Here is a 16,839-nt window from a genome sequence, read left to right as displayed (position 1 = left end):
TTACTGTCACTGTATGTATGTCATGTTGTCACTTGCAGACGGAGAACCAAAGCAAATTCCTTATATGTGAATACTTGGCCAATAAACTTCTTCATTAATTTCCACTTGTTCCTCTGCCCACTGGCATTCTAGCTGTAACACTTTCCATCCTTTCATAGCGCCATCCTTGTTCCTTAACTCTATCCCTCTCTCCTCATACTTCTTCTCTGTCTCCGCTTTCAATTCCTCATTTCTCTTTTTCCATTTCTTTCCTACGTCTCTTTCCCTTATCAACATCTCTGCTCTTTTAATCGTCTCTACATTCCCTGTTCTACCTACTGGCCAGGATTCGTCTCCTAAATGTTTGGTTAGCTTATAACTTAATATTCTACAGTCTTTGTTACTGGTAGGATTCAAATAACACATGTGTTGCACAGGCGTTCAAATTGTCACTTTATTACAGTCTCTTAACACTCACTTAATTGTGCAAGACAGGCTTTCTGCCTGTGGAGCTAAATACCGACTACTTTCCTAGTAGCAAAATACGGGTAATTTTTATCCAGATTATTCCCCATCGTTGCGAGGCTCTCTCAGCCCAGCTACTTTGTGAACAACAAACTTTCTTAGTTTGCGAAGCCAATTGCCGACTACTCTCCTAGTAGCAAAATACCTGACCAACAACTTCCCAAGTAGCAGAATCTCTTCCCAACTACTTTCCAGGTGAAAAAATCTAGATACAGTTGGTCTTACCTTCGTTGCCTGCATCTAAGGTTTTTGGCAGGGCACCAGATCAAGCTACTATGAAGGACCTAAGTTTTTCCGTGAGCTTCGTCGGGAGTTCAGTTTCAAGGGGTCCGAAAAAGGGCACTTTTTTCTCCCAATCCGATCCCGGTCAAACTACGGCCTCTTAGTCAGTTGTCTGTTGATGGTCCCAGCGAAATCCTGCTAACTACACCAATGTTAAGGTTCATATCTTAAAACAGACAACTCACAATGAGTTAGATCAACCAACATAAGCTTCACTGATCATTTAGCCGGCGAGAGTGCCAGGGGATACAAAGTCAAATATGCAACACATACTTAACCAGGCCCGTACGAAGCTTTTCAAAAAGGGGGGTGGCATGACAGGATTACAAACAACTGAATGTGAAATAATGTGCGCGCTGCGCACATCACGAGTGTGAAGCGTGAAGTCCCTCGATGCCAGGGTCCAGGACCCGCTTAAGGGCCCCAGAAGCTCAAGGGTTTTAGATGCTCTCTGATGCATTCTGAGCCTTATTTTGGAGCATTTTTGCACCAAATTTATGACCAATATTTCAGAAATTAACAGGAATCTGAGAGGTAGCTTTTTCACACAAAGGGTGCTGGGTGTATGTAACGAGCTGCCAGAGGAGGTAGTTAAGGCTGGGACTATCCTAATGTTTAAGAGATATTTGGACACGTACATGGATAGGACAGATTTAGATGGATGTGGGCCAAACGCGTGTGAGTGGGACTAGTTTAGATGGGACATGTTGGTCGGTGTGGGCAAGTTGGGCTGAAGGGCCTGTTTCCACACTGCATCATTCTATGACTAAAAAACTAGAAGAAAAATGCATGTAGATAAGTAGAGCAGATTTGAAAGAGGAGTGAAATGTAAAGGCAGAGAGAGGTTTATGGGTGGAAAGGAACATAGGAAAGGAGGGGGGAGAGTGGGCTTGGGCAGATGGGTGATGGGAAAATAGTCACAGTGCTGGAGTAACTCAGTGGGCCAGGCAGTATCTGCGGAGAATATGAATAGGTGACGTTTCAGAGTGCTGGAGTAACTCGGGGTTCAGGCAGTATCTCTGGAGAACATGGATAGGTGACATGTCACAGAGTGCTGGAGTAACTCAATGGGTCAGGCAGCATCTGTGGAGAAAAGGTATAGATTATATTTCGGGTCAAGACCCTTCTTCAGTAATATTCATGATGTGCCATGCATAGACATTCCTGAATGTTACCCAAACCATCGTGAGCTACTTTGTTACGGTGCTTGCCCTCTTCTATAACATCTCTGCTGCCTTGGGTGATGCAGGACAGGACACAAGCTTTGGGACCCAGTGTGAAGCTGTTGCCGTCTGTCCCAGCCTGATTAAAAACCTGGATGGAGTGGATTTGGAGAGGATGTTTCCACTAGTGGGCGAGTCTAGGACCAGTGGCCACAGCCTCAGAATTAAAAGACATTCCTTTAGGAAGGAGATGAGCAGGAATTTCTTAAGTCAGAGGGTGGTGAACTGTGGAATTCATTGCCACAGACAGCTGTGGAGGTCAAGTCAATGGACATTTTTCAGGAGGAGATTGATAGATTCTTGATTGATACGGGAGTCAGAGGTAATGGGGAGAAGGCAGGAGAATGGGTTTGAGAGGGAAAGATAGATAGTCATAGAGTGATAGTGTGGAAACAGGCCCTTCGACCCAGCATGTCTCATCTGCACTAGTCCCACCTGCCCACGTTTGATCCATGTCTCTCGTAATCTGTCCTATCCATGTACCTCTAACCGTTTCTTAAATGTTGTGATAGTCCCTGCCTTAACTACCTCCTCTGGCAGCTTGTTCCATACACCTACCACCCTTTGTGTGAAAACTATACCCCACAGATTAAATCTTTTGCCCTTCACATTAAACTTATGTCGTCTGCTCTTCGATTCACTTACTCTGGGCAAAAGACTCAACCATATCTATTCAAATCATGATTTTATACACCTCTATTAGATCATCCCTCATCCTCCTGTGATCCATGAAATAGAGTCCCAGTCTACTCAACCTCTCCCTATAGCTCTGGCCCTCTAGTCCTGGCAACATCCTCGTAAATCTTCACTGTACCCTTTCCAGTTTGATGACATCTTTCCTATAACATGGTGCCCAGAACTGAATACAATACTCTGAATGCGGCCTCACCAACTTCTTATGCAACTGCAACGTGACCTCCCAACTTCTATACTCAGCCTGACCCGCTGAGATACTGCAGCACTCTGTGAAACGTCACAGAACAGGGCAAGATTAGCAAGTTTGCTGATGATACCGAAGTGAGTGGTTTTGCAGATAGTGAAGATGGTTGTGAAAGATTGCAGCAGGAACTGGATCAATTGGCCTAGTGGGCAGAGGAATGGTAGATGGTTCCTTGAAGGTCGTGTCGCAGGTATATCAGGTGGTCAAAACGTATTTTGGCACTTTGGTCTTCATCAGTCAAAGTATTGAGTATAGAAGTTGGGAGATCTTTCCCTCTCAAAACCATTCTCCTGCCTTCTCCCCATTACTTCCGACACCCGTATCAATCAAGAATCTATCAATCTCCTCCCGGTGGCAGCATGGGTCCAGCGGGGATGGCGTGCATCCAGTGGGGATCAGCGGGGGTGGCGTGTGTCCAGCAGGGGTGGAGTGGGCCCAGTGGGGGTCAGCGGGGGCCGAGCTGGGGTGGCGTGGGCCCAGTGGGAGTCAGCAGGGGTGGCATGGTCCCAGCGGGGGTCAGGAAGGGTGGTGTGGGCCCAGCGGGAGTCAGCAGCGTTGGTGTGGGCCCAGCGCGGGGGGCGTGGACCCAGCGGGGGTCAGCAGGGGTGGCGTGGGCCCGGCGGGGGCCCAGCGGGGGTGGTGTGGGCCCAGTGGGGGGGCGGCGTGGGCCCAGCGAGGATGGCGTGAGCGGGAGATACCTTGGGCCCTGGCGGCGGGGGGGGGGGGGGGGGGGGGGGGAGGCGAGGGAAGCGGGCCCTGCCACAGCAGCGTCTGGTGTTGGGGTTACAGCCGCTGGGTTCAGATTCAGCTACTCCTGCCCAGCGACGGGAGAATGGAGAACTGGCCGTTTCCAAAGTGGAAACGCTGATTTTTTTCCCCCGAATTTATTTATTTTTTGTGATTTTTTCTTACTCTAGGGGAAAAAAGAGGGGTGCGGTCGCACCCCACACACCCCCCCTTCGGACGGCCATGATAACCCTCATGGGCCATCACTCTGATGAACAAAGACATACAGCATCCTTTTTATAGTATTTTGGAAACGTAGTCGCATGTTTATACAGAGCTGAAGCAATGTCGTCTAACACATCAATCACAGAGTATACCCATTTAAAGCATTCTTGTCACTAACACAATACTTCTCATGCTATGGTTATATCAATCACATATTTTAGTTACAAAACCCCTAAAGAACAGGAACTTAGTCAAAGGTCTATCATCTGCAGTACCTTCTTAACAATGTAACAATCAATTACCCACAGAAGTTCCTGTTTACAGAGACCCAACTCCAAAGGAAACACATCCTCTCTCAAGGCTTCTGTTGACTGAAGCCAGCACCTTCTCAGGAAACGCATCCTCTCCCACCATTGTCAATATATTTTGCTTGGGCACAACGGGAAGCAGCTTGGATGCAGTTTGAATGCTGGCCTTCAATTTCTTGATCACCCAGCTCATTTGCAGCACAGAATTACAAAGCTTCAGAACCCAAAACCCAAAGAAGTCAAATTAATCTTTACTTAATAAAATACCGTACGTTATAATTTATATTATATAACTAGGATATTATCGGAACCAGGTGCCACAGTTTAAGAATAAGGGGTAGGACATTTAGGACTGAGATGAGGAAAAGCTTTTTCACCTAGAGAGTTGTGAATCTGTGGAATTCCCTGCCGCAGAAGGCAGTGGAGACCAATTCACTAGATGTTTTCGAGAGTTAGTTCAGTTCATATTTACTGTCACATGCACCAATTAAGGTACAGTGATACTTGAGTTACCATACAGCATACTAAGTGAAAAGAAACAAGACACACAGCCACATAAAATAAAATTTAACAGAAATATCCACCACATTCCTCACTGTGATGGAAGGTAATACATTTCAAACATCTTGGTTTGTTCACCCGAAGCCGTCGCGTTGGGTTGATGGAAACTCCGGGGTCGGGAACGATTGGAACACTCCACAGGATGGAGCTCCCGAGTCGGTCTCTTCTTACCAGAGACCGCGGGCTTCACTGTGTTAAAGTCCACAGGCCCCGAGATTGGAGCTCCTCACGGGCGATCCTCGGCAAAGGAGAAAAATCGCATCTCCGTCGAGGTAAGTGACTGAAAAAAAGTTTCCCCCAATCCCACGCCCCTCCCCATGTAAAACAAACCGAGAAACAATAAAACATACATTTAAAACATGTTAAAGGAAGCGGTGACTCCGGATTAATCCTGACGCCTTTCACCAGTGAGAAGAAGACAGAGGAATGATGAAGAAATGGCCCACGAGGGAGGGGGAGGATGTCCGTTTAATTTGGAGAATTCAATGTTCATGTCATTGGGCTGTGAGCTATGAGGTGCTGTCCCTCCAGTTTGCGTGTCACCTCACTCTGGCAATGGAGGAGGCCCAGGACAGAAAGACCAGTGTGGGAGTGGGAAGGGGAGTTAGAATGGTTGGCAACCGGGAGATCCAGCAGGCCTTGGCGGACCGAGCGCAAGTGTAGGGTGAAATGCACGACTTGTCTAGATACAAGGAACAGCAGATGCTGGTTTACAAAAAGAGACACAATCTCCTGGAGTAACTTGCACTTCTGGAGAGCATGGACAGGCAACATTCTAGGTCAGGACCCTTCTTCAGACTGCTTGGTGGGGGGGTGGAGAAATTTTGGAAAAGAGAGGTGGGAGTGGTTGCCTTAGATTCCCTTCCCTCTACAGATGCCGCCTGACCCATTGAGTTCCTCCGCCGCTTTAGAGGGAATGGATAGACAACATTTTGAGTCAGGACCCTTCTTCAGACTGAGTGGAGGAAGCTGGGAAAGAGAGATGGGGGCTGGACAAAGTCTGGCAAGTGATAGGTGGATACAAAATGCTGGAGTAACTCAGCGGGACAGGCAGCATCTCTAGAGAGAAGGAATGGGTGATATTTCAGTTTGAGACCCTTCTTCAGAAATGATAGGTGGATATAGGTGAGGAAGACACAAGTAATTGAAGATGCTGGAATCTTGCATAGAACACAATTTAGTTAGATGCACAGAATCTCTTGCCCAGAGTGAGGGAATCGAGGACCATAGGACATGGGTTCAAGGTGAAGGGGAAAAGATTTAATATGAATCTGAAGGGTAACTTTTCAACATATGGTGGTGGGTGCATGGAACAAGCTGCCGTGGGAGGTAGTTGAGGCTGGGACTATCCCAACGTGTAAGAAACAGTTATAGACAATTGCATGGATAGGGCACTTTTGGAGGGATATGGACCAAACGCAGGTAGGTGGGACTAGTGTAGCCGGGACATGTTGGTTGGTGTGGGCAAGTTGGGCCGAAGGTCCTGGTTCCACACTGTATATCACTATATGACTCCGACACGAAGTGCTGGAGTAAGTCAACGGGTCAGGCAGCATCTGCGGAAAACATGGATAGGTGACGTTTCACAGAATGCTGGAGTAATTCAGCGGGTCAGACAGCATCTGTGGAGAACATGGATAGGTGACATTTCGGGTCAGGACCCTTCTTCAGACTGAAACTATGTTAATAGATGAGGGGGTGATCGGCAGATGAGTGAAGTAAGTGTCAGAGGCGAGGGAAAATAAGGAGATAAAAGGGTGTGAGATAAGGAATGTATATGTGCAGCTTTAAGGGGACATTTGTCAGGTAGCATTTGGAGTATTGCATACAGTTAACTAGAATGGTTTAAAAACAAAGAACTGCAGATGCTGGTTTACAAAAAAGGACATAAGATGCTGGAGTAACTCAGAGGGACAGGCAGCATCTCTGGAAAGAAGGATGGGTGACATTTCGGATCTAGACAGAGGAAGGTCTCGACCAGAAACGTTACCCATTACTTCCAGCACTTTGTGTTTACTTAAACAGCACCTTTCCACGTGGCGGTGTGCCAGCAGTCTGGAGGAACGGACAAGGGCCTTGCCACAGAGCAGGCAGGTAAAAGGGGCGCTGGCCGGTGTGGACTCGCCGGTGCTCCAGCAGGTGGACAAGGCGGGTGAAGCCCTTATCACAGGACGGGCAGGGGAAGGGACGCTCACCGCTGTGGGTACGCCGGTGTTGACACAGGCTGGACATGCGGATGAAACCCTTGCCACACTCAGCGCACACAAAGGGTCTCTCCCTGGTGTGTATCCGTTGGTGCTCCTGCAGTCCCCATGCACTCTTGACACAGTGGGAGCAGCTGCTCACTGGCATGGGTCCGCTGGTGCTGCCGCAACCCCCGCGAGCTGTCAAACGCCTCACCACAGTACGGGCAGTCGTAGGGCTGGCCACTGGTGTGCACGTGCTGGTGAGACAGGGCGTGGGAGGCCGTGGCAAATTGCTCTCCACACACCGGGCTGGGGACGGGACGGTCGCCGGCGTGCACCCGCTGGTGGGACAGCAGCCTGGTGGAGCGGGTGAAGCCCTTGCAGCACTGGGTGCAAGTGTAAGGGTGCTCGACGGTGTGGGTGCGTTGGTGCACCAGCAGGCTGCTGGAGCTGTTGAAGCCCTTGCTGCACTGGGCACAGGGTGTAGGGGTGCTCGATGGTGTGGGTGCGCTGGTGCTTCAGCAGGCTGCTGGAGAGGGTGAAGCCCTTGCCGCACTGGGCACAGGTGTAGGGGCGCTCGCCGGTGTGGGTGCGCTGGTGCACCAGCAGGCTGCTGGAGCTGGTGAAGCCCTTGCCGCACTGGGCACATGTGTAGGGACGCTCGCTGGTGTGGGTGTGCTGGTGCTTCAGCAGGCTGCTGTTGGTGATGAAGCCCTTGCCGCACTTGGCACAGGTGTAGGGACGCTCGCCAATGTGGGTGCGCTGGTGCTCCTGCAGGCCGTCGGAGCGGGTGAAGCCCATGCCACACTGGGTGCAGGTGTAGGGACTCTCGCCAGTGTGGGAGCGCTGGTGCACCAGCAGGCTGCTGGAGCTGGTGAAGCCCTTGCCGCACTGGGCACAGGTGTATGGGCGATCGCTGTTGTGAGAGTGCTGATGGGACAGCAAGTTGCTAGAGCTGGTAAAGCCCTTGCCGCACTGGGTGCAGGTGTAGGGGCGCTCGCCAGTGTGGATGCGCTGGTGCTTCAACAGGCTACTGGAGTGGCTGAAGCCCTTGCCGCACTGGGCACAGGTGTAGGGGCGCTCGCCAGTGTGGGAGCGCAGGTGCACCAGCAGGCTGCCTTTGCTGATGAAGCCCTTGCCGCACTCGCTGCAGATGTAGGGCAGCTCCCCGGTGTGCAGACGCCTGTGCACCTTCATTCCCTTCGACGACTTGAAGCCTTTGCCACAGTCGGAGCAGGTGAAGGGCCGTTCACTGCTGTGCACCCGCTGGTGCTCCAGCAGCACCGCCAACTGGGTAAAGCCCTTGCCACAGGTGGAGCAGTTGAAGGGGCGTTCTCCCGTGTGCATCCGCCGGTGGATCTCCAGCTTGCTCGGGCTCCGGCAGGCCTTGCCACACACGTCACACTTATAACGCTTCCCATTGTTGTGCCCTGTCATGTGGTCCTCCATCGAAGCTCAGCCCCTCCAAGCTCAGTCCGCACACGAGCAGATGGGGGCTCACCGACACCGTGGCTGTCCTCTAATGGCTGCTCACATCCCCATTTCTCCGTCCACAGCAACGGCTCCTAAACTCTGCAGGAGGGGAACACAGAGGGTCAACAAGCTGGCAAACAGGACATTACTAACGCGTGAACATTACTGGTGCTTGAGGGGGGGGGGGGGGGGGGGGGGGGGGGGGGGGGTGAAGGGGGATGGGGAGGGAGAGGGCGGGGTGGAGGGGGAGGAAGGAGTGGAGAGGTGGCGAGGAGGCAACTGGGGAAGGGGAGAGGGGGGGGTGGAAGAGGAGGGGGGAGAAGTGAGGGGGTTGGGTGAGGAAGAAGGGGGTGGCCCTGCTCCATTACGTACCCCTGCCCTGCCCCATGACGTATCCCCCACCCTGCCCCATGACGTATCCCCACCCTGCCCCATGACGTATCCCTGCCCCCGACGTATCCCCCCCTGCCCCATGACGTATCCCCACCCTGCCCCATGACGTATCCCTGCCCCGTGACGTATCCCCACCCTGCCCTGACGTATCCCTGCCCCATGACGTATCCCCGCCCTGCCCCATGACGTATCCCTGCCCCGTGATGTATCCCCACCCTGCCCCATGACGTATCCCCACCCTGCCCCATGACGTATCCCTGCCCTGCCCCATGACGTATCCCCACCCTGCCCAGTGACGTATCCCTGCCCTGCCCCATGGACAGGACCCACAGTAAGATCGTTACACCGAAGATATCTGAAGAGAGAAGGGACAGGTTTGTGAGTCAAAAGATGTCACTGAGGCATAACCGAAGAGACAGACCTCAGGCAGAGAGAGCCGTGGTAGTCGGGGACAGACAGGGGTTTCTGCGGCAACAGCTGGGAGTCAAGGATGATGTGTTGCCTCCCTGGTGTCAGGATCTAGGACGCCATGGACCGATTGCAGAGCATCCTCAAGGGTGAAGGTGAGCAGCACGTCAGCACAAATGACGTTGGGAAGAAGAGGAAAGACATTCTACAGCGTGACTTCAGAGAACTCGGAAGGCGGCTGAAAAGCAGGACCTCCAGGGTGGTTATCTCCGGTTTGCTTCCAGTTCCTCGTGCTGGTGAGGGAAGGAACAGGGAGATAGAGGATCTCAATGTGTGGCTGAGTAGCTGTTGCGGGGAGCAGGGATTTTGATTCTTAGACCACTGGGATCTGCTTTGGGGGAAGGGCGAATTGTACAAAAAGGATGGGTTGCTGCTTAACAGGCGGGGGAACAACAATGGCAGGTATTTTTGGGATTAATACAGAAGGTGCAGGATTGGTTCATTCCAAAGCGGAAGAAAGATTCCAAGGGGAGTAAGGGGCGACCATGGCTGACAAGGGCAGTCAGGGACAGTATAAAAATAAAAGAAGTACAACATAGCAAAGATGAGCGAGAAGCAAGAGGATTGGGTAACTTTTAAAGTGCAACAGAAGATAACTAAAAAGGCAATACGGGAAGAAAATATGAGGTACGAAGGTAAGCTAGCCAAGAATATAAAGGAGGATAGTAAAAGCTTCTTTTGGTATGTGAAGAGGAAAAAATGAGTTCAGCCCAAATTTGGATCCTTGAAGACTGAAAAAGGTGAATTTAATATGGGGAACAAGGAAATGGCAGACGAGTTGAACAGGTACTTTGAATCTGTCTTCACAAACAATCTCCGAGATGTACTAATGGCCAGAGGATCTAGGGTGACGGAGGAACTAAAGGAAATTCACATTAGGCAAGAAATGGTGTAAGGTAGACTGATGGGACTGAAGGCTGATAAATCCCCAGGGCCTGATGGTCTACATCCCAGGGTACTTAAGGAAGAAGTCAAGGGGGAGAGAGAGAGAGAGCGGTGGAGAGGAGGAGTGTGGACGCATAGTTTATTGATTACCCCTCTTAGACGGGGGTTTATTGATTATGTACAGCAAGGGGGAAGAGTGGGGAAGAGATGGAGAGAGGGGAGAGGGACAGTTTATTGATTATTTACCTCTTATATTCACTCAGACAAAGGTTTATAACATTATTTACCTCAGTTTTTCTCACAGACCTGTAGTTTATGTGGAGATTTATTGATTGTTTACAGGGGGGTGACAGACACTGAGAGATGTTTATAACATTATTTACCTCAGTTTTACCCCCAGACATGTAGTTTATATGGAGATTTACCTCAGTAAATAAAGAGATGTTTATATTATTTACCCGTTTTGCCCCCATACGTGTGGTTTATATGTTTAATAAGGAAGGTAGACAGGAGAAATTCAGCGGTTGAGGCAGCATCTGTGGAACGAAGGCTACATTAAACCACTGTTGCTGGTGTCTCTGCCAAGGCACCGCAGCAATTCTTCTCTCTCACTCCAACAAGAAGACTTTCACAATTTAAAAACAGCGCTGGCTACTACACGGGAGAGAGAGGGGGAGAGAGAGAGGGACAGGGATGAGGGTGGGGGAGAGAGAGAGAGAGAGGGGGACAGGAGGGAGTGGGAGGGGGAGGGGGGGGAGAGGGGGAGAGGAGAGAGAGAGATGGGAGGGAGAAAGGAAGAGGGAGAGGGGGGAAGGAATGATGAGCCCCATGGAGGAGAAAGGATGGGGTCGTGTGAAGGCGGCGGATGCAGGCCAGGCCCCCCAGAGACGGCTCATCCCGCCCGCCCGGCCGCTGCCCGTTGCCCCGGAGACAGCGAGAGGGGCATCAGCCCGGAAATGACGCCGCTGCCCCGGCCCGTTGCCCCGCAGATTGCGGGGCGGCATCAGCCCGGAAATGACGCCGCGATGGCCAAGATGGAGCCGACCCGCACTGGACGGTGAGAGAGATAGGGAGTGAGAGAGAGTGAGGGAGGGGAGGGGAGAGAGAGAGAGAGATATGTGAGCGGTGGGAGGCTGAGGGGGGCAGGAATAAGGGGAGAGGTTCAGAGAGAGAGGAGACAGTCCGGGGGAGGGAGGCTGGGGGTGGGTTTGGTGCCGAGGGGGATGAATGGAGGGGACTGGGGGGGAGAGAGGGGTCAGTCAGGGGCCTGGTGGGGGTTCACACTGTTTGGGGGTGGGGAGGAGGAGGGGTGAGGGTGCAAAGGGGGGTATGGGGCAGGAGGCGGCAGGGGTAAGGGGCAGGGAGCCACAGGGAGGAGGTCACATTGTTTGGGGGTGGGGAGGATGTTGCAGTTTAGGAAGTCAAACCAGGGCAGGATCTTCACTGTGAATGGCGGGACACTGGGGGAATGTGTGGAGCCAAGGGATCTTGGAGTGTGGGTCGAAGGGCCTCTTTCCAACGCTGTATCACTCTATGACAAAGTGTTGGAGTAACTCAGCGGGTCAGGCAGCATCTGTGGAGAGAAGGGATGGGTGACGGTTTGGGTCGACACCCTTCTTTGGTTTAGTTTAGAGATGCTGCGTGGAAACAACAGGTCTTTCGGCCCACGGAGTCTGCGCCGACCAGCGATCACCCCATACACTAGCACTATCCCACGCACATTAGGGAAAATTTAGCAATTTTGCGGAGGCCAATTAATCTACAACCCTGAACGTCTTTGAAATGTTGGAGGAAACCGGAACACCCGGAGTAAAAACTCACGCAGGTCAAGGGGAGAACGTACAAACTCCACACAGACAGCACCCGTAGTCAGGATCGACCCCGGGTCTCTGGCGGTGAGGCAGCAACTGTACCGCTGCGCCAGTGTGCCGCGCAGAATTATATAACGGTTTCCTCCGCCATAAACACACCCAATATGTGCTAGTAATGTCCTGTTTGCCAGCTTGTTGACCCTCTGTGTTCCCCTCCTGCAGGGTTTAGGAGCCGTTGCTGTGGACGGAGAGATGGGGACGTGAGCGGCCATTGAGGGCGGCCAGGGTGCTGGTGAGCCCCCCCCCTGCTCGGTGTGCGGGCTGAGCTTCGAGGGGCTGAGCTTCGATGGAGGACCACATGACGGGGCACAACAAGGAGAAGCGTTATGAGTGCGACGTGTGTGGCAAGGCCTGGCAGAGCCCGAGCCAGCTGGAGATCCACCGGCGGGTGCACACGGGAGAACGCCCCTTCGACTGCTCGGAGTGCGGCAAGAGTTTCAAGACGGCGAATGTCCTCAAGGCCCACCGGCAAGTGCACACGGGCGAGAAGCCCTATGGCTGCTCCACATGCGGCAAGAGCTTTACCCAGTTGTCGCGGCTGCGGGAGCACCAGCGGGTGCACAGCAGTGAGCGGCCCTTCACCTGCTCCGACTGCGGCAAAGGCTTCAAGTCGTCCAAGGACCTGAAGGTGCACAGGCGGCTGCATACCGGGGAGCGGCCCTACACCTGCAGCGACTGCGGCAAGGGCTTCACCCAGTCCAGCAACCTGCTGCTGGAGCACCAGCGCACCCACACCGGCGAGCGCCCCTACACCTGTGCCCAGTGCGGCAAGGGCTTCACCCAGCTCCAGCAACCTGCTGGTGCACCAGCGCACCCACACCAGCGAGCGCCCCTACACCTGCGCCCAGTGCGGCAAGGGCTTCGCCAGGTCCAGCAACCTGCTGGGGCACCAGCGCACCCACACTGGCGAGCGCCCCTACACCTGCGCCCAGTGTGGCAAGAGCTTCACCCACTCCAGCAACCTGCTGCAGCACCAGCGCACCCACACCGGCGAGCGCCCCTACACCTGTACCCAGTGCGGCAAGGGCTTCACCCGCTCCACCAGGCTGCTGTCCCACCAGCGGGTGCACGCCGGCGACCGTCCCGTCCCCAGCCCGGTGTGTGGAGAGCGCTTTGCCATGGCCTCCCACACCCTGTCTCACCAGCACGTGCACACCAGTGGCCAGCCCTACGACTGCCCGTACTGTGGTGAATCGTTTGACAGCTCGCGGGGGTTGCGGCAGCACCGGCGGGCCCACGCCGGCGAGCAGCTGCTCCCACTGTGACAAGAGAGCACGGGGACTGCGGGAGCACCAGCGGATACACACCAGAGAGAGACCCTTTGTGTGCTCTGAGTGTGGCAAGGGTTTCACCCGCATGTCCAGCCTGTGGCAGCACAGGCGTTCCCACAACGGTGAGCGTCCCTTCTCGTGCCGGTCCTGTGGTAAGGGCTTCACCCGCCCTGACCACCTGCTGGAGCACCGGCGAGTCCACACCGGCCAGCGCCCCTTCACCTGCCCGCTCTGTGGCAAGGCCTTTGCCCGCTCCTCCAGCCTGCTGGCACACCGCCACGTGGACAGATAGGCGCTGTTTAGGTAAACACAAAATCCTGGAAGGAATAGGTAATGTTTCTGGTCGAGACCCTCCTCAGTCTCGACCCGAAATGTCACCCAGTCCTTCTCTCCAGAGATGCTGCCTGTCCCGCTGAGTTACTCCAGCATTTTGTGTCTTTTTTTTGTAAACCAGCATCTGCAGTTCCTTGTTTTTAAACCATTCTGGTTAACCATCTCTGCACCTTCCCCAAAGCCTCCACATCAGTCCTGTAATGGAGTGACCAGAACTGTATGCAATACTCCAAATGCTACCTGACCAATGTCCCTTAAAGCTGCACATATACATTCCTCTCTCCTTATCTCACATCCTTTTATCTCCTTATTTTCCCTCGCATCTGTCACTTACTTCACTCACCTGCCGATCACCCCCTCATCTGTTAACATCGTGTCAGTCTGAAGAAGGGTCCTGACCCAAAATGTCACCGACCCATGTTCTCCACAGATACTGCCTGACCTGCTGAGTTACTCCAGCACTGTGTGAAACGTCAACTATCCATGTTCTCCACAGATACTGCCTGACCCGCTGAGTTACTCCAGCACTGTGTGAAACGTCACCTATCCATGTTCTCCACAGATACTGCCTGACCCGCTGAGTTACTCCAGCACTGTGTGAAACGTCACCTATCCATGTTCTCCACAAATGCTGCCTGACCCGCTGAGTTACTCCAGCACTTTGTGTTAGAGTCATAGACTGATACAGTGTGGAAACAGGACCTTCGGCCCAACTTGCCCACACTGACCAACATGTCCCGGCTACACTAGTCCCACCTGCCTGCATTTGGTCCATATCCCTCCAAACATGTCATAGAAACATAGAAAATAGGTGCAGGAGGAGGTCATTCGGCCCTTCGAACCAGCACCGCCATTCATTGTAATCATGGCTGATCGTCCCCAATCAATAACCCGTGCTTGCCTTCACCCCATATCTCCTTATTCCACCAACCCCTAGAGCTCTATCTAACACTCTCTTAAATCCATCCAGTGAGTTGGCCTCCACTGCCCTCTGTGGCAGGGAATTCCACGGATTCACAACTCTCTGGGTGAAAACGTTTTTTCTCACCTCAGTCTTAAATGACCTCCCCTTTATTCTAAGACTGTGGCCCCTGGTTCTGTACTCGCCCAACATTGGGAACATTTTTCCTGCATCTAGTATGTCCAGTTCTTTTATCTATCTATCTATATATTACTAAAAGTCTGATCTTGACCGCTTTTGGCTCGCTGTGCTGTGATTTCCGAGAGAACGCTGACACCTACAGCCCTCATTTTTGGCCACCTCGCTCAGAGCCCCCCTCCGGTACTGGAGGATTTTTTCCATCGATGAAAAATCAGAGAGATATTAATGGTTTTTTTTAAATCGCAATTCTCTCTGCTGCCCCCGCTGGCGAGAGGGGGGAGGGACTATAAGACCCGGAAGTGGTGTGCCTTACTCAGTCTCAGCAAGATGGAGGAAGCCAGAGGGTCACGTCTCTCTGAGCTCAGAATAACACTGAGCACATGTCTACTAAACTGAGTGCACTTAATGTGGTTTGAAAATGAAAATATAGTTGGTTTGAAGTAAAAATGCACTGCAAATGGTTGTTTGGCGGGGTTTTGGGTTGAAGTGAAAAGGCACTGCAAAGGGTTGTTGAGGGGGGGTTTGGGGCTGAAGTGAAAAGGCACTGCAAAGGGTTGTTTGGGCAGGTTTTGGGTTGAAGTGAAAAGGCACTGCAAAGGGTTGTTTGTCTAAACTTGACAACTTCCTGTTTGCACTATATTGATTTTAGGTAAAACGCTACCACTTACAGCTGTGATTTTTGCCCATCTTACTCAGTCCCCCTCCGCTGCTCAGGTGCAGAGGATTCTTCCCATCAATGAAAAATAAAAGTGTTATTAGTGTTTAAAAAATGTTGAGAATCTCTCTCCTGTCAATCATGCCATGAAAGTCACACCTTTTCCGGTGGAAGGGGGAGGGATTATAAAACCCAGAAGTGTGGGTGTGGCTCAGTCTCTGCATGATGGGGGAGGGAGAGGTCACTACTCTGTCTGAGCTGTGAATCAACTGAACACACTGAATGTCTAATGAACTGTGTGTGGTGTTTTGTGTGGTTTCATGGTGGTTTCACCCTGCTTGAAATGGTATGAAACTGCACTTGAATTTGGTGGCCTTGCACCCTGCTTGAAGTGGTTGGAAACTGCACTTGAATTTGGTGGCCTTGCACCCTGCTCCAAGAGGTAAAAAACTGCACTTGAATTTGGTGGCCTTGCACCTCAGATTCCTATTAAATCTTTTCCCCCTTCACCTTGAACCCGTGTCCTGTGATACTGGATTCCCTCACTCTGGGCAAGAGATTCTGTGCATCAAACTAAATTGTGTTCTATGCAAGATTCCAGCATCTGCAGTTACTTGTGTCTCCCTCACCTATATCCACCTATCACTTCTGAAGAAGGGTCTCAACCTGAAACATCACCCATTCCTTCTCTCTTGCCAGACTTTGTCCAGCCCCCATCTCTCTTTCCAACCTTCCTCCCCCACCCCCTCTACTCAGTCTGAAGAAGGGTCCTGACTCAAAATGTTGTCTATCCATTCCCTCTAAAGCGGTGGAGGAACTCAGTGGGTCAGGCGGCATCTGTAGAGGGAAGGGAATCTAAGGCGACCACTCCCACCTCTCCTTTCCAACTTTCTCCACCCCCCCACCAAGCAGTCTGAAGAAGGGTCCTGATCTAGAATGTTGCCTGTCCATGCTCTCCAGAGGTGCAAGTTACTCCAGGAGATTTTGTCTTTTTGTAAACCAGCATCTGCAGTTCCTTGTATCTAGACAAGTCGTGCATTTCACCCTACACTTGCGCTCGGTCCGCCAAGAACTGCTGGATCTCCCGGTTGCCAAACATTTTAACTCCCCTTCCCACTCCCACACTGGTCTTTCTGTCCTGGGCCTCCTCCATTGCCAGAGTGAGGTGACACGCAAACTGGAGGGACAGCACCTCATAGCTTACAGCCCAATGACATGAACATTGAATTCTCCAATTTGAGGAGACTCTCCCCTCCTCCAAATGAAATCCTGGAGTCTGTCCCGACCCCAACTTTTTTTTCCAGCTCCCCCCCCCCCCCCCCCCCCGCCCCGACTCCATCAGTCCAAAGAAGGGTCCAGACCCGACACGTCACCTGTCCATTCCCCTCCAAAGTGCCAGTAAAACTCAGTAGGTCGACCATCCGTGGTGGGAA

The 16,839-nt window shown here is 52.3% G+C and overlaps 1 protein-coding gene and 1 pseudogene across 1 annotated transcript; one reads left to right on the top strand and one right to left on the bottom strand.

The window, feature by feature from the left end:
- LOC129693984 (zinc finger protein 850-like) overlaps window positions 1-15,267 on the top strand; it is a 33,291-nt pseudogene extending 18,024 nt beyond the window's left edge.
- On the bottom strand, window positions 5,700-8,572 carry LOC129693985 (zinc finger protein 432-like). The gene has a single exon (XM_055630710.1). It carries the CDS (start codon window positions 8,402-8,404, stop codon window positions 7,166-7,168), a length of 1,239 nt encoding a protein of 412 aa, XP_055486685.1. The 5' UTR covers window positions 8,405-8,572; the 3' UTR covers window positions 5,700-7,165.
- Window positions 15,268-16,839: the final 1,572 nt, after the last annotated feature.

This window comes from Leucoraja erinacea, unplaced genomic scaffold (assembly GCF_028641065.1).
Source record: "Leucoraja erinacea ecotype New England unplaced genomic scaffold, Leri_hhj_1 Leri_517S, whole genome shotgun sequence".
NCBI lineage: Eukaryota > Metazoa > Chordata > Chondrichthyes > Rajiformes > Rajidae > Leucoraja > Leucoraja erinaceus.
This window is presented reverse-complemented; position numbering and strand designations above follow the sequence as displayed.